The sequence below is a fragment of the Gouania willdenowi genome, chromosome 4, assembly GCF_900634775.1.
Source record: "Gouania willdenowi chromosome 4, fGouWil2.1, whole genome shotgun sequence".
In the NCBI taxonomy this organism is placed as follows: domain Eukaryota; kingdom Metazoa; phylum Chordata; class Actinopteri; order Blenniiformes; family Gobiesocidae; genus Gouania; species Gouania willdenowi.
Genome location: NC_041047.1, coordinates 31,630,535 through 31,657,447, shown reverse-complemented (window position 1 = coordinate 31,657,447; position 26,913 = coordinate 31,630,535). Strand labels below are relative to the sequence as shown.

General features: G+C 40.5%; 2 protein-coding genes and 1 long non-coding RNA gene across 3 annotated transcripts in view; all 3 read left to right on the top strand.

Annotated features, from left to right (window-relative positions):
- Positions 1-3,948: 3,948 nt before the first annotated feature.
- Positions 3,949-4,655, top strand: LOC114462307 (uncharacterized). Its single transcript, XR_003673931.1, has 2 exons — positions 3,949-4,137; positions 4,263-4,655. It is a non-coding gene; the product is annotated as an uncharacterized LOC114462307 (long non-coding RNA).
- Positions 4,656-9,378: 4,723 nt separating this feature from the next.
- Positions 9,379-13,915, top strand: sft2d2a (SFT2 domain containing 2a). The gene is made up of 8 exons (XM_028444824.1): positions 9,379-9,588; positions 9,666-9,755; positions 10,697-10,782; positions 10,865-10,946; positions 13,166-13,201; positions 13,306-13,364; positions 13,441-13,470; positions 13,549-13,915. Exons 1-8 carry the CDS (start codon positions 9,523-9,525, stop codon positions 13,586-13,588), a joined length of 489 nt encoding a protein of 162 aa, XP_028300625.1. The 5' UTR covers positions 9,379-9,522; the 3' UTR covers positions 13,589-13,915.
- A 1,614-nt stretch (positions 13,916-15,529) lies between these two features.
- The window catches only part of chd1l (chromodomain helicase DNA binding protein 1-like), a 34,271-nt gene continuing 22,887 nt past the window's right edge, over positions 15,530-26,913 (top strand). Inside the window, exons 1-8 of the mRNA XM_028444153.1 lie at positions 15,530-15,718; positions 15,861-15,973; positions 17,957-18,063; positions 18,149-18,260; positions 19,409-19,440; positions 20,687-20,768; positions 20,874-21,036; positions 21,138-21,293. Coding sequence (XP_028299954.1) covers positions 15,622-15,718; positions 15,861-15,973; positions 17,957-18,063; positions 18,149-18,260; positions 19,409-19,440; positions 20,687-20,768; positions 20,874-21,036; positions 21,138-21,293 — 862 coding nt within the window. The 5' untranslated portion in view covers positions 15,530-15,621. The remainder of the gene's footprint in view (positions 15,719-15,860; positions 15,974-17,956; positions 18,064-18,148; positions 18,261-19,408; positions 19,441-20,686; positions 20,769-20,873; positions 21,037-21,137; positions 21,294-26,913) is intronic.

Genomic DNA, 26,913 nt, shown 5'->3' with positions numbered 1-26,913 from the left:
ACTGATCGCCAGGTGCAGGGGAGACTTAAGTAGGCCACTTCCACCATGAGGCAGGAAGTGGCACTATTGGAGAAGGGGCCCCCTGCTGTCTGCTACAAAATGTTAGATGTTTTTACGATTAGTAGGAATAATGTTAAATGTCGTAATCCTTATATACAAATGCGTGTTGAAGTGCATCATAAACACATAGAAAAAGATCTAAATTTGTTACAAGCACAAACGATTGGCATACATTGAATGTGAAACTTGGCCAAAACGCAGACAAAATAGACTTCAACCTCTCAACCCCCATCTGAACCGAGCATACTTTCTTCAATTTGGCTTTACCAACAAACAAGAAAAGCTTCTGGAAAAAAACGTCAAAATAGCGACGAAAACAAGGATGAAAACACAACAAAAAAGTGACAGAAGAGCGACAAAGAAAACCCAAACAAAGCAGCAACCAATGTGCCGGAAAAGCAAAAACGTGCAGGAAAAGCAACAATTAGAAAAATAGAAAAGTGTCAAAAGGCGACAAAAACGTGTTGCGTCAATTGTTACTTCTACATAGGGTTTTTTGTCGCTGTTATGTTGCTTTGTTGTTAGATTTGCGTGACGCCAAATTGGAGAGAATGTGCTCAGTTCAGGTGGGAAATGAGGTGAAAATGGTTACCTTCGTGTGGTGCAGGGGCTCGACTGCCCAGTCACCGCGGAGTCCACAAGTTGCTTGGAACAGCATTTAAGCAATGCGGCCAAAATACATGCTCGACAGAAAAAAAAAACCTTAGAAGTTTGCCTTTGCAAGGGCACACTCCAAAAACTAATTCAGGGGACCTTTAGTCATAACTTAAATATTTATATTGTTGTGAGATAAAAAATCAAGTTCAGAAATAATGTTAGACTTTTTACTTGTAATTGTTATCTTATTGAGTTCGGATGACACACAAATTATGCCTATTGATACAATGTACAATCATGACTTGTCTGAGTTTAAAATGATCAGTTAATCAAAAAAATATAAAATTTTAAGTTCATTTGACGTGAAATACAACTTGATGACGTATACACAGCCGGCAGTTAGCCTCTCAAGCGGACCAGCGCGAGCAGGGTGTAAGGCTCACGGAAGCTGTTGTGAATGGTAAGTAATTTTATTCTTAATCACACATATTTGTATTTGTTCAGAATTCTGTTGGTGAAAGCCTACTGTAAGACAAAGAAGCAATATTCTATCTCTCCGAATGACGGGCGAGACAGACGCTCCGGTTAGCTTGCCCCTGCGTTTATGCGGACCGCAGTCCGGTTGTAACGGTTGTAACGGCCAATTCAATGATCGCAGAGCGTTTCACCCTAACGTTACAGTGGTACAGACCATTGTAATGGGCTTAAAATGTTAAAAAGATTGCTAATGTTGTTAGCCACAAGACTAACGCAAATCGTTATGCTAATCGTTGCACTAGCCGTTATGCTAACGCAGGCATATGTATGAGTTACATTGAAGCTAGCCGGCTGGTAGGCTAGGCTACTAGCCTAAAATGGCAGGTTACTGTTGTCTGTGTATACTGATAAGTATACAATATTACAGATACTGACATAAACATATGAAGAAGGTTGTTTGTGGTTGCTTATTGTTCAAGCAATTATTAGATTTCATACCAAACCACCAAGAGCTCATTTTTACCATTAGAAAACGATGTAACTGAAACCAGACAGACCCGCATAACCAGCGTAGCTAAGCAACCTTGTTCCGGCGCGAATAAATGATAAATAAAACTTAGCTTATTTGATTTAGCCTTTTGTTCTGACTATCAGACCCAGATAGATGAAATTATAAATTATGATAATCTGCATCAATGACAATTTTTTTTTTTTAACCCTTCCATAACTATTTGTGTCATGTTTCATTCATAAATAGCCTATAACAGGCCTATTCAACTAGCGGCCCCCTTTTAATTTTTTTGTGGCCCGCTAAAAGCTGCCAGAAACTCAGTTTGACTTGTATGATTACAATGCGCAAGTATCAAACCTATATCAGAATTGGTTTAAGACTGGACTTCATAGTAAGCCAGTAGTAGTATCTGCTGATGTATAAACATCTATGGGTAACTATGGCAACGCAGAAGGGAGAGGGTAGCGTGCACATAAACGCTGATTGGCTGAACAAATGGTTTGACCTGTGTGCTTAAATAAAAAAGTAAAACTGCTTTGACTGAAGAACACAGCGGAAAACCTTGGATAAGAAAAGCTGATGATTAGTTTAATAATGTCTCTTTCAAAACCAAAAAGACACAAAATAGACGGTGAAAATTTCCAATTTCAGGGCGAAGAGACCTACAGTTATTTATTTACGTTACACACCTTAAAATCTGTCGGGTGTTTGTTCAATGTTGCCATTAATGTGACAGCAAAGTGGGTCAATCGGAAGGATTTGTTCTTTGAACTTATGGTTAGAAATGTTTCTTAAAATTGCTTTTTAAATAAAATGATTGACTTTGGCCCACGAGCCTTCTGTAATTTTCATATTTGGCCCACCTGCAGTTGAAATTGAATAGCCCTGGCCTATAATATGCTATAAGCATTACTGGTCTTTCAACTATCGATTTTTTTTTAGCATGTTGCTGGCTGTTTACATGGATCAGCTGTCTGTCACCAAACAGCTTTCGTTCCCCACTATTTTGTAGTTCACAGTAACCTTGTTTAGTATCAAAACCCACTGCGAATTAATGTTGATTAAAGTATTATCTAACTTGCATGCTTTTTCATTACTCTGGCATGGTATGAGGCTTTTTCTTCCTAATCGTCAACCCAAAATAATTGATTAAAATTATATAATTTCATAGAAAATAATATTTGACTTTTTTATGTTAGCTGAATTGTGAATGTTGTAAGCTGGTATTTGACTTAAAAAAAAACGAGCCTGAGGTAATCTCAAATGCTAATTAATTGGACTGTTCATTTAATTATCTATCTATTTAGGCTTTGTCTACTTCTGAATGATTAAAAAATACAAAACTTTGATGGACAAAATATGAACCTAAGGGCATTTCTATCGTATTTGTGCTGCGTCGGCATGGGGTCAAAATGATGCTTTCTGGTGGTCCTATAGTTTCAACTAGATGGTGAATCATTAAACAGATCAAATTTCTAATTTGGAAGTGATAGATGAACTACAGAAAAAAAATCCTGTCTGTAAATTGATTTTCTGATTCAGAAATAGCATCTTTTCTATAATCATTTAATTCCAGATTTTCAAGCTGAGACGTGGTCAGCCTCCTGAAGAAAGTGGGGATCTCCTTATAAATTCCGTTATTTTGCTGTGTGCCAAGGACAACAACTCCAGCATTGCTCTTCACCTGCATCCTATTGTCGTGGACCAAGGGGTTCAAGTTGAGACGTGGTCAGCCTCCTGAACTTTTATGAATTGTTTTTTACTTATATCATATATGTGTATGTATGTATGTGTATATATATAAATATATATATATATATATATATATATATATATATATATATATATATATATATATATATATATAATATTTTTTACTTTCATTGTTTACTGTAATTTGAATAAATAGTTCTAATTTTGAATAATACTGTCTGAATTTCTGTTCTTTTTGAGCACCAGGAAAGAGTCCCTTAGCTGCTGTCCAGTTGCCAGGTTTTGACATCGCCCTCATGCCTCTAAATACTCCTAGCAACCTTTCAGAAGGTATTTGTCATTTCCTTGCTGTCAGCTGTTTTCCCTCAGCCACCCTCAAACAAACAGAAACACATACACCATCTTCATCTTTCTCAGATTGTTATAATCATTTGATTTGAACTCCTTGTTTCAAAAAGACAGCATGGCTCTGTAGCTACTAGACAGCCGCGGACTCCGTCATTGGCCTCACTGTGTATTTATGCTGTTCTGTTTATTTTGTCTCGTTCTGGGCTCCCAAATAGGCTACCAGATGTCCAAGATGTAACTAGTGATGGGAAAACCGGTTCTTTCCTCTGATTCGATTCTTTAACTCTCGAACATTAAATTGAACGAGTCCCGAACGAATCATTTCGTTCATTTGTACAGCAGATGGCGCTGAAGCCTGCACAATGCAGAACTCATACCGCCGACGTGTTTTCTCCAACTATAAATACTGTAGACAAGATGGTTTGCTTCAGGTGACAAAGTATAACACACAAAATGCCATAAGCTATTCAAGCCATTTGAAAACCCAGGAAAGCTAACACACACCACAATAATGTAACTTGTGTCCTGTATCCTCTCTGTTATCATTGTTTAACAGCACGGCAGTCTGGGTAACTGTCACGTGACAGTGAAAACAGACCAATCAGAGAGAAGTAATGCTGCTGGCGCAGAGCTCAGCCTGAGCCAGAGCTGTGAACCGATGAACGATGAACGAGAAAGACCCGGTCAGCCCGCGAGTCATGTGACAAAGGAACCAGTTGGACGAACGAGAACGAAGTACTGAGCTGTGAACGATGAACGAGAAAGACCCGGTCAGCCCGCGAGTCAGACTCGTGACAAATGAACGAGTTGGATGAACGAGAACAAGTACTGCTCTGCTCCACAGCCTGAGCAGACAGAGACCCTTTCGGCTGAGCAGTCGATCACATGACAGCTGGGGAGAGGACAGCGAATGTAAAACTAATTTTGACAATTAATGATACAATTAAAACAAAAAATAATAGTTGATGAGTTGCCTATGTTTACATGGTGCATTTATTGTGTCCAAAAAGTGACATTATTATTATTACTATTATTGTTATTTTTATTGTGTTTGTTGTTATCATTGTTATGTTTGATTATTTTGTGGCAGAGTATAACACAATAAATATGCTGATATAATTTTCGAAAGTATTTATTTACAAACACATTCATTATATAGGCTATACAATAACACAACAAGGACTGAAGACCACTATAATTATGATTTCGTGAATAAATAATCTATATCGGGTGTCACATGACAAATAAACTGTAGATATCAGACATCAATCATTTCCTTGTTCAGCTCTCAGTCAACAGCCCCCCAGCCCCGTAGCTGTCTGAGCCACAGCTGTCACGTGACGAATGAACGAAAGAGCAATCCGTCATGATCCGTATGAACGAATCGTGAACGAACCGAACGAACTGCAGTGCTTGCTGCTCACAGACAGCCTGTCTGTCACGTGACTAAAGAACTGGGACCTGAGAATGGATCCAGCTGAGTGAGTGGTGAACGAATCATTTCTGTTTCCTGTCTGCTGCTGACTGAGCTCATGCAGCTGCTGCCATGTGGCGAGAGAAGGTACTGCATGAAAATGAACGAATCGCTCCCTGAGAAGACTCGTTACTCCCGAGTCATATAAAAGATTAGTTCATTTTGAACGAATCGTTCACGAACGATACAACACTAGATGTAACACATTGTTTTGTTTGATGTTTGAACGAATGAGTGAATGAATATCAACCTGTCAGATTGCCAGCTGGTCACGCCTCCAGGATAACACCAGCTGATAAAGATACATAACAATATATAAGAGCCAGGGAGAAAGTATGCTGCCCTGAGGAGGACTATTGTTTGTGGTCCAAGTGTCTGAAACAATCTTCCCCAGCCACATGTGCTGTCTCCGGTCCATCAGAAAGTCAGTGATCCACCTACAGAGGGAGTCGGGCATGCTGAGCTGGTATAGAGCTTGTCTCGTAGCAGTCCAGGTAGGATCGTGCTGAAGTCCACAAAATCAAAAATCTCCAACTCTCTTAGAACTTTGACTGCTTTGTAGACAGGCACCACCATGGAGGAGCCCGCCCACAAGGCAGTCAAGGTTCTAAGAGACAACCACACAACCAAGGTTGGAGGTTTGAGCAACTTAGCCTCCTCGGAAACACAAGAAAATGCCCTTAGAAGTTAGGACAGGGATCAACTTAATTAATAAGTTCCTGTTACTTAGAAATGTGTTTATTGTGACCAAAAAGCTACTTCACCATACTTAAAATATAATGTTGGATCAACTTAAATACTTGCATTCATGTTGACAATTTTTAAGTTCCTGTTACTTAAAAATTTCTTTTATTGTGAGCAAAAAGCTATTTCACCATACTTAAAATATTGCTTTGAATCAATGTAATTCTGCCAGCAGTTGGCTCAACTTAAAAATTCTAGTGGAAACTGTTAACATATTTTTTTTTGTTGACCCAATGTTTTATTTATTAGAGTGCAGGGGTGTAGCTGCTAACTCTTTTCCCGACCTCGACTTGTTTCTGTCCGACCCGGAAACTGAACTTTAACTTTTCCGTCAGTGAAAACTATCCCAAAATTGTGAAACACGAAGCATGTGGGCAAATGAACAAGTATACCCATTTATATGACAAATGCCGTCCCTATATGTAGATTCAAAAAAAAAAAAATTTCAAAAACCGCTCGCCGACCCCCAAGCGAGCTAGAGCACCACATGGCTTGCTCAAAATGACCAAAGTATAACAATATTTATATGTGCGTACAGCTTAAGGTAGTATTGTGCCTCTTTCATCTGTCTAAAACCCAAGTAAAATATAATGTACTTACTTTCAACACGCTCCACGAAGACAAAACTCCACCGCAGGAAAAGGCTGAGTTGTGGCCGGCTGGCCGCGAAGTCAAAGCGAAGGGCGGAGTGATGTGAATAGTGTCCTTCCGCCAATAGGCCTACCTCAGCTTTATCGAGATTTATTAATGTTAACAGCCATTTTTGAAGATGTTACGTTATATTTATTATTAAAAGTACGCTTTCACCCTTCAAAAGTCTGTATAATATTTAGTCTGCATTTCCAGCACTATATGTGCTGCGCAACAATATGGTTGTGGGGTTACAAGATCCGGTCTCTTTCTAAAACTTACCAAACAAAGTCAAGTTCATGTATTTAAATGTTACCTCAACACACCTCAAAGAGTTATTCACCTTTGAACTTATTGACATAAGTTAAAAACTTAAAACGATCATTGTCATGTGAAAACAAAGTACAATCTAACGTTACAATAACAAAATGGGCATACGACTCTTAACAGTGCAGCAGAGAATGAGTCACCAGCACTGCAGCCTGTGTGCTTGTTTGACCAGCAAACTCGCCTGAGCTGAACCCCATAGAGCAGAGATGGGCAATTATTATCTTAGCGGGGCCACAAAAATGTGATTGTGTCTGATCCGAGGGCCACCAAATCAACGTTCATGTCCTCATTTAATTAATAAGTTTAATAATCACCAAGCTGAGCATTAACACATGAAAGAGCCGAGGGTTTTATATATTTCCTGTTTTATATATTTGTGCAATTTAGTTGTTTTGTATGTTTTTATAGTTTTTTTTGTGTGTTTTATTTACAGTTTGTGTGTTGTTGCTGTCATTTTGTGTGTTTCGTTATCATCTTGTGCTTTTAGTTTTTACTTTGTATGTATTTAGAACCAATTTGTATATTTCATCAGTTTTTGTATTTTTCTGTCATTTCTGATATCGTTTTCTGTAATTAGTTTTGAGTGATTTTGTGTATTTTTCCACCACTCTGTGCATTTTTGCAATTCTTTCATGTATTTTTTTTATCATTATCTGTGTTTTCTCAGTCTATTCTGGGGGCCACACAATATTAGTCCGAGGGCCACATTTGGCCCCCGGGCCGCCAGTTGCCCATGTCTGCCATAGAGAATCTATAGTAGCAGGGTGTTGTGAGACATCAGACCCACCAATGCAGAAATACCTGAAAGCCGCTACCAAAGAAACCTGGGCTTCCATTATACCTGAGCAGAACCACAGGTTGATTACCTCCATGCTAATGTAGTAATTCATGCAAAAAGAGGCCCAACCATGTACTGAATGTATAAATGAATATACCTTTCAGAAGCCAGATATTTCTGTTTAAAATATCCTTTGTTTTTATTGATCTTATGTAAGATTCTAACTTTCTGACGCACTAAATTTTGGGTTTTCATTATCTGTAAGCCATTATCATCAATATTCAAAGAAATAAAGGCTTGAAATATTTCTATCTATGTGTCAAAAGTTTATGTCATACATGGGTTTCACTTTCTGAACTGAGTGACAAAAGAATATTACTAAAATATATATAATTGAAAAAAAATTAGCTCATTAATGGTCTCTTTTGCAAAAACATTGCTGAATAAATGTGAAAGTTGTCAGCAATTACTTTTAATTTTATGCACTGAAGCCAGTGAAAAAAACATGTTGCAAAAAAAAAAAAAAGAAATCTTCATGAACATCTTTGAAACTTCAACCAAACTGAAACTATCTCTAGTTTTCTGCATTCTCTAAGACAGTGGTTCCCAATCTTTTTTGTCCCGTGGACCCCCTTTGCATTTTTGTCAAATCATGTGTACCCCCTCTTCATATCAGAAGTAGCCTCTCCATAACTTCATGTCATTTTTCATTTGTGGAGCAGTGAGCTCTGCTGAACCCCTAAACGTGTCTCCAACAATTGTTCTCTAAGGCTTAATCTACAAATTCAAAACAATGAGTGGAATTTAACGTGAAAACAAAATACCATGTAACTGTTATGTGATTATTTCAATAGTAAGTAAATACATTCTTCTTTGTAAAATGTATCTAATTGTCAGAAGTGTGCTCAAATATGCCTCTACAAAATAAAATAATCCTGTTTCAATAAATTACATGAAAATATAGTATTTTATTGAACAATAGTATTGTTAGTTTGTTGTAAATTTGTACAAAAAATAGCCTAAAAAAGAACTAGGAACATTTCCCAATTATTTTTAAATTAATTAAATCTTTCCGAGTATCCCATGCAATGTGCTCCTGTACCCCCAGGGGTACACGTACCCCTGATTGGGAACCACTGCTCTAAGACACTTGTCAAACTCAAGACCCGAGGGCCAAATCTGGCCCCTCAGAGGATCCAATTTAGCCTGCAGGATAAAGTGAAAATGACAGAGGAACACATGAATCATTGTGGAAATTGCCACATAAATCAGTTGTAAATTGTTGTTGAAAAAAATTTCATTTTTTCAAAAATCCTGCAATTTTTCTTTGAATTATTCCACAAAATCTCTCCAAACTAAATGAAAATTGGTCCCAAAAAAAAAAAGAAGAAAGAAATCAAATAAAAAAATTAAGTATCTGTCACATATTGCTTAGACATTGTTGGAAGTCCAAACTTGGGCAGATTAATGTTGAAATTGTTCTTTTTCCACCTGAACTCATGCGGCCCACTTGTGAGTCAACTGCTCCGTTTATTTGAACTAAAATGAGTTTGACACCCTGCCCTAAAACTCTGGTATCTTACTTTAAACTGCTTTGACTAGGGCTATGCTTGTACAAATGATGAGATGGACCTGTATGTCCGGTTCTCACCATTACCGACCAGGTGACGTCACCGACCTGTCCAGGTGACGTCACCGACCTGTCCAGGTGAGGTGTGGGTAGTCGTTCCTCTGTATTAGTGCGTGTAGCCATGTGACGGTGCTGTGCATCCTCACACAGCTCACATTAAAGTGTCTCAGCCCAGGAAATAAACCCATTTCTTCGATCGTGTCCAGTTTTAAGGATCGTATTTGGTGATCATGGATAAACTGAAGTCGGTGCTGAGCGGAGAGGAGTCTCGCAATGAGAGCAGAAACATAATACAGGTAACATCCACAACTTTAACCCTGAGATCTGAGCTGGATCATCATCCATTAACCTGTTTAAACCTGTGATGATGCAGACAGTGGAAGAAGCCTCCAGTCTGAGCTGGGCCACGCGGATAAAGGGCTTCATTGTGTGTTTTGTGATTGGAGCAGGCTGCACGATTTTGGTAAATAACTTCTCTTCATATTTTCCTATGAACGTTGTTGTTTCTCCAGTCAATGAGGAAGAAAGCAGGCAGGGCTGATGTGGTCTTACTGGTTCTTCTAGCTCAGGAATGCTGAGGATGTGATGCTCATTTCACTCACACAGGAACAGCCTTAATAATGTGGCTGCACACAGGGAAGCTTCATTATGTATTATTATTGTGGCTAAAATAAACAGCAACTTTTAGCAACAAACCACGTTTCAAAAACTTATATGAAATTTTGTATGTTACTATTTACCTGATTTACAGCAATGTTTGAGAAATTTGTGATATCATGTCAATGTTAAATCTAAATGTCAAATGGTAAATCCATTCATCCATCCATCCATTTTCCTCCGTTTATTCGTTGCCAGGTTGTGGGGTAGCATCTTTAGCAGAAAGGCCCAGACTTTTAAATCTAAATCTAAATGTTAAATGTAAATGTTAAATTTAAATTTAAATACAAATATAAATGTTAAATCTAAATTTTATTTTGGTACTTCCGGTAAATTTGCATATTAGTTAAATATTCAGTTTCACCCGTGACATTTAGATTTAACATTTAGATTTAAATTTAACATTTACATTTAGATATAATGTTTAGATTTCGATTTACATTTAACTTTTAACATTTAGATTTAACATTTAGATTTAGATATAACATTTAAGATTTACATTTAGCATTTAAATTTAAAATTTAACACTAAGATATAACATTTAAGATTTGACATATTTTTATTTATGAAAGAAAATATCACACATTTCACAAACATTGTTGTAAATCTGATCAAAAGTAACATAAAAAAAAAAAAAAAAATCACATACTTGCTAAATGTTGCGAATAATTGCTCTTTATTTCAGCATGCGCAACTTTACAATTACTGCCCCATAATTATTCACCTGTGTTTTTTGTGTGTTTGCAGGGTGTTTGCATGCTCTTTCTCCCAAGGATTGGTCTCACACTCTTCATAGTGCTTTATACTTTTGGGAACATATGTTCTCTGGGAAGGTGAGGGTCAACAAAGCTGAAGTGAACTATAGCCCAATCAAATGATTTTGTTTCCTCATATTTACTTTATTTACATGTGCAGCACCATGTTCCTGATGGGACCTGTAAAGCAGCTGAAAAGGATGTGTGACAAAACAAGAGCACTGGCCACAACTATAATGATCGTAAGTAAAAATTCTAGATATTTGGAACAGTTTACCAAACAAAGCTTATTAACCCCAATCCAACAACCATAGGGTTAATGAAAAAACGGTATTGTTTAAATGAGAAATGGGGGTGATGGAAAACATTGTTGGTAATAAAATGACCTAGTTTCATCTGTCTTTGAATGTATCTTAGTAATCCAGCTTTTGTTTATTCTAATAATGTTTTATTTGTGAGTGTATAAAGTATGTTGCATTTACACTGTTGATTTGCTTTTAAGGCGGTATCTTTACCATCATTAGGGTCGCTGGTAATGCTGAGTCTTGGGAAACAGTGTATTTTTACCACGTTACGTTACTACATGTTACATTATAGTCGTCCTTTTAGTTTTCTGACAAAAACATTTTCATTTTATTTAATAAGAATTCTTTTTAGATTCAGTTAGCAAAAGTCAAAACAATATTCTTCAAATGAATCAGTTGAGGGTTTAGTCGATCTTTCAGTCCCATTTTTAAAAGTTAATAAAATGTATATATGGTGCAAAATATTGTGTTTTGTTAGGCATCGATCTTCTAATAAGGACATTTCAAAAGACAGTGGAGAATCTCTTTAAGGTAGTTTTCAAAGTATTATAGTGATTTAATTTTAAGATAGGTGCAAGCAATCTTTGTTCCTCTTTGATTGTGGGGTATCTGGAGTTTGGTTTAAAATGTTTTATTTTCTTAACTATTTTGAGATATATGTTAGGAAAAAGCCGGTCCCGAAGTATAATGTTAGTACTACGTAGGCCTGGGCATTGGCGATATAGAAAATGACAATATCACCTATATCGATATATATATTTTGTAGATTATTTTGTATTAAAATACAGCTAGAAAAGCACAGTTAAATGGATCGCTGAGTGCATCCTAATCGAGACCTTTCCCTAAACAAGCCACACCATAGAACTTACTCACACGTGCAGGGCCGGCCTTCCCGACAGGCAACACAGGCGGCCGCCTAGGGCGTCATCTGCTGGAGGGGCGCCATATTGCACCCACCCCCAAACAATAATAATAATCATTTAAAAAGGTATAATAAATGTGAAACACACCCTTTAGAATCATTGTACGTGTTCTCTTAATTAAATATTAAAATTAAAAATCTGCAACTATACCAGTTGATCTTCTGCCCAAATGTATGCATATTTGTATTTAATTTATTTTATCTTAATTCTTGTTCTATTCTATATTATTCGATTGCGTTTTTTGCACATTGTGTTCTTTGGTTTTAAGATTTTTTTTACTGACCAGTAAAACCAAACAGGAAAGTAGAAATGTCCTTGCACTGAAACTGTTATATTTTATTTTAACTTTTGATTGCACTGTTTTGCATTGCTCATGGATTTTGCATTTGCACTATACCTGTAGGTGTTATATTGTTTTATAGTGTGATATTCCAATTTCTTAAAAATTTTGTGTATTTTTTCAATGGTTTGTTGTGTCGCAGAATCGCATCGTTTTGTCTTGACATTTATGTGTACACTGTGTATAGACTTAAAAAAAACTTTAGCTATTTTTTTATTCATTTATTTTATTTTATTTTATTTTATTCACTCTTGCTGAGGGAACCTAATCACCTAAAGCCAGCCCTCCACACATGCTGTCCCTTATAGGGGAAAAAGCCAAACGTGGCACAATAATTGTCTTTATGGTCAGACTTCATTTGAATTATAAATATTGAGATTTATATTGTATATTGCCGTTTTGAGAAAAAGTATTGAGATATGATGTTTGGTTCATCTCGCCCAGTCCTAATACTACATACTACTGATGTACATCAATTATGCCAAAGGTCAAACATTGAATAATATTAAGTCTTACATTTGTAACAGCATGAAAAGTATTCAGGTTGGAATGATCCTTTGGATTAACCGGTGTTTCTATGGTCCCAACAGAGAAAGAGAAGCCATTCCTACATTGTAAACCTTTTGCTAATCCACATTTAACATTCACCTTTCCTTTGTATCACTGTGCACTGTGCTGTGATAGATAGTCAGAAGCCTGAATGGTAATCTTCGCTCCACTGGTTTCACATATTTGTATTTGTTTTGCTTGGAAAACCACTTCAAGAAGTTCAGCATTAGCAAACTGCAACTTAGTGTTTCATGAAAAACATCATAAAAATGATTTATACTAAAAGAAATAAAGTGTGGGTTAGAAGCAGTAATCAGTCATTTATGTGTCCTTCTGTGTTGCAGACCTGCCTTGTTTTGACACTCTGCGCAGCCTTCTGGGTGAGGGATTTTCAATCATGATTACAACCATTATGCTGTTTCTTATCATTTTGCCATTAGCAGAATTGTATAATGCATTGTAATGTTTTCTTTTGTTTTAACAGTGGAAAAACTTTGGACTTGCTCTGTTGTTTGTCATTTTGCAAGTCTTGTCATTTATCTGGTAAGTCTTTTTTTGTCTTAATTGCTAACAGTCAGCTTTCCCTCTATTAACAAAATGTGTTTTTTTTTTTCTGCAGGTATAGTCTGTCCTACATCCCGTGTGTGAGGTTTGTGATTTTTACATCATTTAAAACATCTATTAGAATGTTCCTCTGCATGTCTCATTTCTGTGATTTATCTTTCAGGGAGGCAATCCTGAAGTTGGTTTCCGTGTGTATAAAATGAGCCTCGTCCTCCATGTTTTTGGCGAAGATTGTTTTCTTTTGGTTCTTTCTTTTTTAAAGAGCAGATCTGGAATTAAACGCAGTAGAACATTGTTTTTCTTTGGAGACTCCTGCTGTGAGGCTTTTGTTGTGTTTACAGATATAAAACAAACTGTCTGTGTTACCTTCAGATATATATATAAACTAATCTTTTATCCTACAGTTCACACATTCAAATTCAAGCCAGTTTGAATCAATTCTGTAATTCTGTAAATATGTAAAGAAAAGACGATTATTCTGAAGGTATTCTTATTACCACTTGAAAGATAAATGCATGCTTATGTAACCTGCCTTTATAACATCTTTATCATGAGATTTTTACAAAATAAAACAGGTTATTTCTGTAAAACATGCAAGAGTTTTTATTTTTCTGCTCCATTTTTGTGTCTCCTTAATTTCCCAGTTTGAGATATGCCTGCATGGGTTTTCTCTGTGTACCCTGTAGAGGTGTCCTGATCCGATATTGATATCAGTCCGATATCAGCCAGAAAACGAATATCGAATTTTATCGGACTGCATCTAAAATAACTGATATATATTAAATTATATTTATTTAATTGTAGAATACTGTAGATATTATGTTGAAGGTTAAAATGTATGTAAGTAATCGTCTAATTATAAATGGGTCAGTTTTTCTCATACCTACTGTTGCTGACTATTGTTGTCTGTTTGAGTAACATCACTTGATCAAGCCTTTTTCTAACATTTCACACTACAAAATAAGTAATGAAAGAATGTATGATTCGTGCTGATCGCATAGAATTGATATTAGTATCGGCCAACACACAAGGCAACAAAAGTTGTATCGGAACATTCCTAGTACTCTGGTTTCCCACAATTCAAAATAAAAGCATTTTTATATATTGAAGGGAATCTACCGATCGAGCGTCTGCTGAAGCAAAGATTTGGTTGTGAGACAAGTAAGTAACTGTATATATTTTGTGAAGAGGAAACCACTGAACACCTCTTCTTTCATTGTACTTTTTCACAAGCTCTATGGTATAATAATCATGACTGGCTCCCCCACTAAAATCCTTTAACTAAATGAATTTTCAGAAAAGAATATTATCTTTGGGCTTAGACTTTGTATTTTTTATACACAAAAGCAAAATACTCAAAAATCAAACGTCCCTTTAATACCTTTCACAACTCATCTTTACAATATTTTAAATCCTTTAAAATGCTTTAAAAAAAAAAAAAAAAAAATCAAATAAAGCAAAAAACGTGTTGAACTCAATTGAAGAATTTACATTAACAGAAAAATCATAGCCCTGTTTAAATCTGTATTCTAATGTACACATTGAATTATCCCCTTTAAAAGTATTATTTTACATTTTTCTTTATTTGTGTGGTTTAAAAATGCTAACCTATCTATTGTTCTATTGATCATTGTATATGACATTTAAGTCGCTTGTCTCTATACTATATACTGTGCAATTTTGCTTAATAAAAAAGAAGAAATGAAATGCAGCCCGATTTTAAATTATAACGACATGAGTTTAATACGATAGGAGAGTATTATTACACATTTAATTATAAATAAAATGTGCATTTTTAATTCAATTGTATTTTATTTTTGAGAATTGGTAAATAAATGGTAAATGGACTTGATTTATATAGCACTTTATCACCACACTGAAGCAGTCTCAAAGCGCTTTACATATCAGCTCATTCACCCAATCACTCTCACATTCACACACCAGTGGGACAGGACTGCCATGCAAGGCACTAGTCGACCACTGGGAGCAACTTAGGGTTCAGTGTCTTGCCCAAGGACACTTCGACACATAGTCAGATACTGGGATCGAACCCCCAACCTCTCGATCAGAAGACGACCCACTACCACCTGATCCATGGTCGCCCGCCTTCTGTCGTTGTCACGTGACTTGACCAGGAAGTGTGGTTGGTCGGTGACGTCACCATTCTCGCATGTCAGTACATGTCTGTGTTGCTGCGTTAGTTTGTGCGTTAGTGAACTCATAACAACACACAAACATGACAGACTGGCTGGTAAAGATCAAACAGAATGTTACAGCGAGGAAGAAGAAGTCTACAGTGGACCAGAGCGAGCTGCACAAGTGTGGTTTAAGTGGTAAATATCGGCTTTTCATTATTAAAGATAAGTAGGTTAACTGAGTCATGGACATGGTTTATGTGTTTAGTCCACGCCGTATATATAAATATAGTATATTTGTCAACTGTGTGTGAAGTGTAGTGTGTTGGTCTCCTCACAGGGATCCAGCTCAGATCCTACCAGCTGGATGGAGTGCAGTGGTTGGTCCAGAGTCTCAGTGCTCAGCAGGGATGCATTCTGGGAGATGAGATGGGTTTGGGGAAGACCTGTCAGGTGTGTGTGTGTGTGTGTTTCTTTCAGTCAGAGTTATAAACCTTTTCATAATAATAACATACTTTGCAAATAAATGTATACTTTTAATCTGGAAGGATGACTCTCCTCCAGTTTTTAAGACATTTCTGTCCCTAATGTCAGAATTTTTCTTTTACCAATGGAAGTTTTCTCTAAAATGTAATCAATAATATAAGACCTTGGTGTCCCTGGTACTAAAAACGATGATAATAGAGATGTGTCTAATAGACATAGCTAATATATGAATGTTGCTGCAGAGAACAGGTGAGGGCATGGGAACCCTAGGTTATGATGTGAAACTATTTGTAATCATCACTATTATTATTATTATTATTATTATTATTATTATTATTATTACTATAATTATGGTTATTATAATTATATCTACCTAATTTGTTATATTTGTATTAACATATTGATTGCATTTATTTTACTCTTTTTTTAAATTATTTAAATTAATTTAATTTTCTTTTTCTTTCCCATTTTATATGTATTATGTTAAAAATATATGTACATTTCATCATTACTTATGGTTGTAGAGGGGGAGAGGGAGGGATATGAGGGAAAAAAATGCATGTTTATATCTGTATAGCTTTTTGGCAACTGTAAAGTAAAAAATAATAATTAAAAAAAGAATAAAAAAAAACAAACTCTGGAACTGCGCATGAACGACTTGAGGGGTGGGTGGGTAGGTGGTGGGTGGGTGGGTGGGGGTCTTAGGTCGAGAGGCATAAAAATGTAAACAAACTCGTTCACTCTATTGATATTTCCACCTAACAGTGTTTGTCATGTTATTCCAGAGATCGTTAGTGTTTTAATAGTGTTTATATTAGGAATGTCCCGATACAACGTTTTCACTTCTGATACAATACCAATATTGCAGTCTTGAGTATTGACCGATACCGATATCGATCCGATATCAGCATTAATCATACATACTTTTATTACTTATTTTGTAGTGTGGAATGTTAGAAAAGGCTTGATTATTAAAAAAACAGACCCATTTATTATAAACCAATGGATTACATATAATGAACCTTTCAGAATAAGAATATTCTATGATTGAATAAAATAAATAAAAAATAAAATAGATATTGATAAATAAATCCAAAAAACCAATATATATTATATCGGAGATTTTAGATGCAGTCTGATAAAATCCAATATTAGTTTTCTGGCTGATATCGAACCAATATCCGATATCAATATTGGATCGGGACACCCCTAATTTATATAATTAATATTACACATATTCGGACTCGAGGGGGAGACCAGGGTTTTTCGCTGATGTCACTTATAACTGATCCGAGCACTTTTAAAAACCGATGGAAGCAGCTCAGCAGCAGTAGTATGGAAGCCTGAGCAGTCCCCAAATTCTGTGGAAAAAGTGCGTCTCGATGCATTGATTTATAACGGAATCACATTCCAATCAAATCACCTAGAGATTCTCACCACTTGATTATTCCATGGCGTAAGATTTATTTTTGGGAAAAATTTTGTTGAAAATTGTTTATTTTTTACCAAAAACTATTTTTGACGTAATCCTGCTCAATAATATAATAAATATATAAATATAAATAAATAAATGGCTGTAAAAAATTATACTGCTTTGATGGAGGTAATTAGGAAATGCCCGTGACAGTGCAAAATAAAAAAATAATTCTAATGTCTACCATTTTAAAGGCAAATTATGACCTTTCGTAACTTGCCAATATTTTTGTACTTTTTTTATAGATTAAAATGACAAAAACAGCCCACTTTTGAGTAACTATAATATTTCTGAAATACATTCTTACTGAAAACTTGACTAGTTCATGTTAGTTTTCTCTCTATTCTCCAATGTATTTGTCCCATTTTTGAGCCAATATCACTGCTCACATTCTTGAAATATAATTTTTGGGGATTTGTTTTGTGGGCCTGTCTGCACTAAAGTGTCTCCTAACAGACTACTCACTGTCTCCTCAGACCATTTCCCTGCTGCTTTACATGTCAGGAGCTCTCGGTAAGAAGGGTCCGTTCTTGGTGCTGAGCCCGCTCTCTGTCCTGGAGAACTGGAGGAAGGAGCTGGAAAGGTTCACATTCAACAACCTGTTGTCAGCAGCACTGCATCTAATGTATCTGGCTTGTCTGTGATCTGCTGATGCTTTGTGTTTCCAGCTTTGCTCCTTCTCTGACTGTGCTTTGCTACATGGGAGACAAAGAAAGACGAGCTCATATTCAGAAGGAAACGACCACACAGGACTTCCACGTTCTGCTCACCACATACGAGGTCTGAGACTTTTCGTCAGCGCAAACTGACTTGCAGGGTTGGAGTCAATTGTACTTGTATTTATAAATTATGATATAATTACAATTCTAATCGTAATTGAAAAATACCTGTTGCTTTTGTAATTGAATTGTAATTGAGTTCAGATAATTGACTTTGTAATTGTAATTAGCATGGAAATTCCATAAAAATAATTACAATTTGATTAAACGCAAAACTGTGGAACCATGTTACACTTCTATGTCTATTACCTGTCACTTCTCTGTATGAAAATGGTTTTCTAAGTTGGTGATTTGCAGGGTTGGGGTCAATTATAATTTCTATTGCGTAATTGCTACTTAATTACAATAATGGCGTAATTATACCTGAAATTGTAATTTAAAAAATGTGTTGCTGTTGTAATCACAATTGAAGTGTAATTGAGTTTAGATAATTGATTTTGTAATTGTAATTCCATGAACATTTCTATAGAATTTCATGGAAATTCTACAAAAACTGTTTATTACAATTTAATTAAACGTAAACCTGTGGAACCAGGTTACAGTTCTATTGCTTACTCATACAGAGTTAACAATCATTAAAATATGTTTCATATCAATATATTCATATGTCTTTTCCCGCTACCTATTAGTTCTCTTCAGGATCATTTTTACATTTAAAAAAAAAAAAAAAATGAAATATCTGGGTATACTGACATAAAAAAGGCTCAGAAGCCCACACCAAAAATATTAATACCAATTTTTTCATTGATTAGGAAGCCTAACAAGGCAACCAAGAGATGATAAACAATTAAATGATAGAATATATATTTTTTAGTGTATTTTACATCTGATTTAAGACATGGGTCAAAACCAATGCTAACACAAGAGGAAGGTTACGTTTTATGGGCTTCTTTGTTAAAGGGTCAGTATTCGTGATTAATTGCAAATTAACTTTAGTAATTGAAAACATAATTGTAATTGACTTTCAGGGGGAAAATAATTGCTATTTTAATTGTAATACGAAAAAAAAGGCTGTTTGCAGTTTTTGTAGTTGAACATGGATGATTGAAGACGTAATTGTAATTTTAAAATGTATTTGACCCCAACCCTGCTGCCTTGAGCTTTCTTAAGCTCTAAAACTAACAAATGTTTACTTGACTTTGTTTCCAGCTTTGTCTGAAGGATGCTTCATTCCTGAAAAAGTGAGTTACGTCATGGAAAACTGGAGTTTTATTGAAATCCTCTGTGCTAAATGATTATTCACACAATCTAAATTCCTCCATGCATAGATAACTGTTGTAACACAGATTATTGCCTCAGACAGTCACGAGTATGTATAGTTGGTAGGAATGTTACGGTATTTACACTATCACCGCGGTATTACAAGTGTTTCGATATCCTCATGGTTATGTCACAGTATAGAATAATGAGCCGTTGCGCTAAAAAGTTTTGAGTTGCTGTTGCGGACTGTTTCAGAGTAAACTAGTACCATATTGCTTTGGGGCGTCGTCATGGGTTACAGGCAGTTGAGCCAATGGCGTGCGAGGTCAGAGTAGAAAAGGAAACATGGCGGGTGGCGACAGCCAGCAGAGGTAGAAACGGAGGAGTTTAAACTTGTGCCATAAACCATAAAGGGGAAATGATGGACACTGCTAGTCTACCGTGTGCTGCTCTTCCAGAAATATGAGCAACATGAGAAGCTGTTTAACAACCTGGCAAAACGTTTTAAGGATTGTGACAAACTAACAATCCAGTCTGGTAAAAAAAACTATTCATAAGCATTTACAAACATGGTCCAACAAGAGACGTCGCACAGTTAGGGCCATTTTCTGTTTTTGACAATGAGGGCTTTAAAAGGTTAGTAGATACTGGAAATGCTCAGATAATATTCCGTAACTTAAATTTTGGCTTGTTCATCTTTTTCTAGAAAAACCTAACATTTACCTAAACATAAGGTAGTCTGCGCTCCTGATTTCCTTGGCTGTTTTTTGTATTTATTATTGTTTAATTCTTACTAGACCTTTTCTATATCTGTGTTTCTGACTCAATTAGAATTTTTGCCATTTAGCTAAAGAATCTGTATCTGTTCGTTGGCAGTATTCAGTGTCTCATCAATCTAAAATCATGACAATAAATAGTCAACAGACAATTTCTCAACGGTCATCATTCTTGTTATTATTAGCATTGCTACAAACTGTATGCCTTCCTGTAAAACCATGAGCTTTCCCACAATATCGCAATAACTATTTTACCGGACCGTTGGATTTAGATATCGTTACATCTCTAATAGTTACGTTTTTCTTTTCTGCTCAGGCAAATGCCTGCCACCCACAGAGAAAAAGTCTGTGACCCACAAGTTGAGAACCTTTGCAACACATTAGTTACCATAACGTGTGATAGCTTTCTCTAGTCATGTTGATGTGATCATTTTCTCTCGCTGCTCCTCAGGTGGAGGTGGAAGGTGCTCGTTGTAGATGAAGCTCACAGACTAAAAAACCAAAACTCACTTCTGCACAAAACTTTGACTGAGGTGCTGAGCTCTTCCTGAAATGTGTTTTCCCATCCTTTCCCTCAACACATCTGCTCTTTGTCTGTGATTGCTTCCTTTACCTCATTTTGTGCGTTTCTGGTGCAGTTCTCGGTTGGTTTCAGAATGCTGCTGACAGGGACGCCCATTCAGAACAACCTACTGGAGCTCTACTCTCTGCTCAGCTTCATTCAGCCCAGTGTGTTTACAGCAGATGACGCAGAGAGTTTTGTCAGCTCGTTTTCCAATGTACAGAATGAGCCTGCTCTGGGTATGGTGCAGATTCAGTCCCTGTCTCTGTTGTTCTGATGATAACTTCTGTTTTGTTGGTGCTTCACTCTCTTTCTCTTTCTCTCTTTTTTTTTTTCACAGCTGCTGAACTTCAAAGAGTCCTGGAGCCGTTCTTGCTTCGTAGAGTCAAGTCTGAGGTGGCTTTGGATCTGCCCAAGAAAACAGAGCTGGTGATGTACCACGGCATGTCAGCACTGCAGAAGAAATATTACAAAGCTGTCCTGATGAAGGATCTGGGTACAATTTTGGCACTGCAGCAGTTCTATTTCATCCCTGCTGACCGCCAGAGGCGGTGCTTTAAGCACTGAATATTCCCCTTCGCGCATGCGCAGTGCGAGTATGTATACCAACAATGTCAACCGTGACCCCTGGATGACCCAGAGGAAGTTTATATCTTCTGGTATCACTCCAGGGTACTTTCCTTTTTTTCTTCTCGCGCGCAGTTACTGGAATACTGTGCATACAGCTGCTGTCGCTAGTAGCTCCGTGACCGTGGTAGGTCAGAGCAGCGTGCATTCGCCCTCCACGAGCTGTGACAGTGAGTGTTTGGGTAGCGGTAGCTTCACCCATTAGCAACCTCTGTTGGCACAGGCCGCGTTAGCGCCGCCTCCCCCCAGCATATGGTTTGTGTTTGGTCCCGACGACACACGCTGACAAGGTAAGTAGCCGCTTATTCGGCAGATCAACGGTTGTCTTTATAAAAATGAAAGAGATGGTCGGTGAAGGCTGCATTTGAGCAGCCTACTCCCGAAATTTAAGTTAGCCGACTTTATTTGTTTGCTGGTGGGTTGTGTGCGCACGCCCGGAGCCCAGCGTGGATTTGTTTACATTAGCATCACCGGCTAAGCTAGTGTCATCTTCTGTTAAAGAGCCCAGTCTGGGTGAGGACCACAGTACAGTGGTTGTTTTTTGTTTAGTATATTGGGCCTCTACTGTGCAGGCAGCGTGCGCGCTCCCTTCCCCAGTATACGGTCCCTATACTCGCCCAACCTACGGCGTCTGCGCTCAGGCTAAGCCGAGGAGTGCAGGGTGATACCAGACAGGCGGCGTGCGCGCCCCCTCCCTTTGTTGAATACCTGTGTTGAAATCAGTGACTTCTCAAGCTACGATGGATGGCTCACATATCTGCACATCTTGTGGGGTTTCTTTACAGCCAGAGGATGGCCACGACCTATGCCCCACATGCCTTGGCCCTGAGCACCTGGGGAGGCGCTGTCAGGCAATCCCTGCATGAACTGCAGCTACTTGCCTCGAGCGGCCAGGGTTTCCAAGTTGGCGGGGATGGAAGGCTCAGTAGCCGTAGTCAACCTCCCCCCAGGCCAGCCACCTCCGACCCGTCAGACACGCTCCAAGAGGCGGGCAGAGGCTGTGGCAGCTGCCCCCTTCAGGAAGAGAACGAAGTCTGACCATAGTGGGTTATCATCTAAAACTGAGCAGCTGTCTGCTGAATTGGCTCAGATGAGATCTGATGCGGCATTCTCTCCCCCAATGCCAACGCTGCTGCCCGAGGAGGATACACTCTCTTTGGCTGCTTCGGCTAGCCATTTCTGTGATTATGGGGAGAATTTGGATGTCGGATCCCAGGTGTCTGAGCAGGGCTCCCACTCCTTGGATCACAGTTCGGGGGCCGAGGTGGAAGACAACTCCATGCGCGCTGTCATGCGCCTGGCTCTACAGCGGTTGCACACAGTTGTCCCACAGCAGGCAGAGGCAGCATCTGCAAGCGCCTTCTTCAGGCGCAGGCCTGCCCCCACAGCTTTGGCTATTCCTCATTCAGAGGATTATCTGAGGGAGTTGCAGTCCTGTTGGAGGGACAGTAAGGCTTGCTCCCGTCTCTCTGCAGATGGGCGGACCCTGGCAGCCATGCATGATGCAGCAGGGGCCGGCCTGGATCGCACTCCGCCCATCGAGCCTGCCATCGCTTCTCTTATTGTGTCCCCAGATGAAGCACTTCGAAGGGATGCTAGGTGTCCTCGACCCCAGTGTCGAATAACCGATGACCTTCTCACGAGGGCTTATGATGCTGGAGCACGTGCTGGTCACATGGGAAACTCCCTATCACACCTCATGTTGGCCCTCTCAGCCTCACTGCAGGACGGCGGTGTACATGCCGATGCGGTCACCTTCTGTGATGCCTCATTGGAGGCTTTTGGGCTCATGTCCAGAGAGCTTGGGCGAATAATGTCCATCTTAGTCCAAGCTCGTCGTCAGGTTTGGCTGTCCCAGTCAAACTTAACGGAGGCAGCCAGGAGAATGCTGCGCAGCCTCCCGGTCGAACCAGGGGAGATATTTGGTCCAGCAGCCCAGGAAGCTCTGGAACGGACCATCCAGGCGGGGCAGACCAGGCAGCAGCTTGCCGGGCTTAGCCGGATGCCACCTACTTATAGACCCCCGGCCGGCAGGCTGAGGGGCCCCCCGGCGGTTTTTTGCAGCCACATGCCGTCGACAACTCACTCCACTGGTCGTCGTGATGCCCAGCGTCCCGCACGGAGACCAGTCCGGGATTTTCGGGGCTCTGCTCGCCTGCCCCCCAGACAATTTCGAGCTCCAGAGCCTTTCCGCCCTCCCACTAGGGCCCCGAGGGGCCGGGGGGACAGAGATTGAGGCTTTGGGGCCGGCGGTCGGACTTTTTTCGCATCAGCAGCTCCAACAGTGGGCTACTCATGCTTCAGACCCGTGGGTGGTCGCCACCCTAACCTACGGGTACAAACTTCAATTCCGCCGTCGGCCCCCCACATCCGGCCGGGTCAGAATGACATCCATCAGCGACCCGGCAAAGGCTCTCGCATTAGACCATGAGCTGTCTGCCCTCCTGGCCAAGGGCACCATCGAGCCTGTAGACCCTGGGTCAGGTCACCGGGGGTTCTATTCAACGTACTTTTTAGTGACAAAAAAAACAGGCGGATTACGCCCAATCCTAGACCTCAGAGGGTTGAACAAATTTCTGAAGGTCATGCCTTTTCACATGCTGACCACAGCAGATGTCCTCAGAACGGTGGCTCATGGGGACTGGTTCACATCGATAGACCTCAAGGACGCTTACTTTCACGTCCCAATTGCTCAGCAACACAGGTAGTTTCTACGCTTCGCATACCGCGGCCGCCGCTGGCAGTTCAGGGTGCTGCCCTTCGGCCTCTCTCTCTCCCCAAGGGTCTTCACAAGGTGTGTCTGCGGCCCTAGCACCTCTACAGTCTCGGGGCTTGAAGGTTCTCCCATACCTGGACGACTGGCTGATCTGTGCTCCATCCCGGGTCCAGGCGTCACAAGACACAGAGCGTCTCCTGTCCCATGTGGCTCGACTTGGACTCAAGGTGAATGTGGAAAAAAGTTGCCTGGTGCCATCCCGGGTCACAACTTTCATTGGGGTTTTAATGAACAGTGTAACTATGACGGCAAAACCCTCCCCTCACCGTGTGGACGGTGTTTTTCACCAGCTCGCCTTATTCAGGGAGGGCCGCTGGCTGACCTATGTTTCTTTCCTTTGTCTTTTGGGCAAGCTAACGTCAGTCTCCGGGGTAGTTCCTCTGGGCTTGCTGTCGCTGCGCCCGCTGCAGAGGTGGCTGAACAGTTTTCACTTGGATGCCAAGCGGCACAGGAGCAGGAGGCTCAAAGTCTCACAACAGTGTCTTTGCGCCCTGGCTCCGTGGAGGGACAGGGCTTACTTGCTCAGAGGCGTTCCTATAGGCTCCGTTCCATCTGGCAGGGAGGCCGTTACCACAGACGCATGCCCTTCAGGATGGGGTGCGGTGTGGCAGAGCAGGACGGCCCAGGGGCGTTGGCTTGTGGAAGACCAAGGTGCACACATCAATGTGTTGGAGCTGCGTGCGGTTCACCTAGCTCTCAAGCACTTCTTGCCGCATCTGAGGGACAAGCATGTCCTTGTACGGTCAGACAACACGTCTACAGTGTATCACATAAACCATCAGGGCGGTACCAAGTCTGCACGGCTGCTGGAAGTGGCAAGGGAGCTCCTCACATTGGCAGCCCCCCGCTTGATCAGTATACGAGCAATACATATACCGGGAGAGCAGAACCACTTGGCGGACTTCCTCTCCCGTCGGAAACCTCCGTCAGGGGAGTGGCACCTCCACCCGGAGGTAACGAACATTATATGGAGCATATTCGGCAGGGCAGAGGTGGACCTCTTTGCTTCGGAGCAGTCGACCCACTGCCCTCTGCGGTTCTCCTTGGCCGAGACGACCAGTCCTCTCGGCCAGGACGCATTGGCTCATCCTTGGCCGGATGGCCTCCTGTATGCCTTCCCTCCGTTTCCTCTGACTCAGCTGGTACTCCACAGGGTCCTTCAGGAGGGCCACAGGATCCTGCTTGTAGCTCCCTTCTGGCCAGGAAGGAGCTGGTTCCCGCTGCTGCACAGCCTCTGTCACGGCGCACCGTGGCGCCTTCCCGACAGGAGGGATCTCCTGTCCCAACTGGCCGGGCGGATTTGGCACCCCAATTCGCAACTCCTTCAACTGTGCGTTTGGCCACTGGGGGGCCCGAGACGCTCCTGAGCGTCTGTGCCGACCCATTTAGATATACTATAATGAATGAAAGAGCGCCGTCTACTCGCCTCCAGTATGAGAACAAATGGAAACTGTTTTCCGACTGGTGTACAAGGCGGGAGGTGGACCCTGTGCACTGCCCTGTGCCAGCTATTCTGGACTTTCTCCAGTCCCTTCTGGACAAAGGGCTTTCTCATTCAATGCTGAGAGTCTATGTCGCAGCAATATCTTGCAGACATGTAATGGTCGACAATGGCACGATTGGTAGCCACAAGCTGGTGTTCCTTTTTTTGAGAGGAGCTTGGAGGTTACATCCTCCGAGAGCCACAAGGACTTCAGCATGGGATCTTCCCCTGGTGCTAGAGGCATTGCGACTTCCACCGTTTGAGCCCTTGGCACGAGCAGCGCTGAAGTGGGTTACCCTTAAGACTGCGTTCCTTCTGGCCATTTCCTCCGCAAAACGTGTCGGTGAGCTGCACGCCCTGTCAATCAGCGACACGTCTGAGGTGGAATTCGGACGGCTCGGGAGTCTTTCTGTGGCCGAACACAGCTTTTCTCCCTAAAGTGCTGTCCCGCGCTCACCTCAACCAGCCCATTCGCCTGGCACGGTTCAACCCTTCTTCCGTGGAGCCAGAGGTTCAGTCTGACCTGTTGTGCCCAGTGCGCGCCCTGGAAGCCTACATTGCAGCTACTGTAGGTTTTCGGGGGTCTGATCAGCTCTTTCTTTGTTATGGTGGCCCTAACAGGGGTGGTGCTCTCTCCAAGCAGCGCCTGTCCAACTGGATTGTCGATGTGATTGCCCATGCATATCGGGCAAGTAACCGTCTCATCCCATCTGGTGTGCGGTGCCACTCTACCAGGAGTGTTGCTACGTCATGGGCTGCCCTGAGGGGAGTGCCCCTGGAGGACATCTGTGCTGCGGCCTCATGGGCATCGCCAGGCACTTTCTCCAGATTCTACAGGGTGAATGTAGCCACACCCCATCCATTGGCTGTGGTCCTTCGGCCAGAGTCCTCTGACCCTACACGCTGAAGGGTGGTAAGCAGGATTCTTTGTGACTTTTCTGGTATAAGTCATTCAGTGCTTAAAGCACCGCCTCTGGCGGTCAGCAGGGATGAAATAGAACAAAGAGTTACGAATGTGACTATGGTTCTATGAATCCCGAATGACCGCCAGAGCTCTTTGTCACTCAGAACCCTCGTGTGCTCGCGAGAAGATTCTGTAGGAAAGTACCCTGGAGTGATACCGGAAGATTTAAACTTCCTCTGGGTCATCCAGGGGTCACGGGTGACATTGTTGGTATACATACTCGCACTGCGCATGCGCGAAGGGAAACATTCAGTGCTTAAAGCACC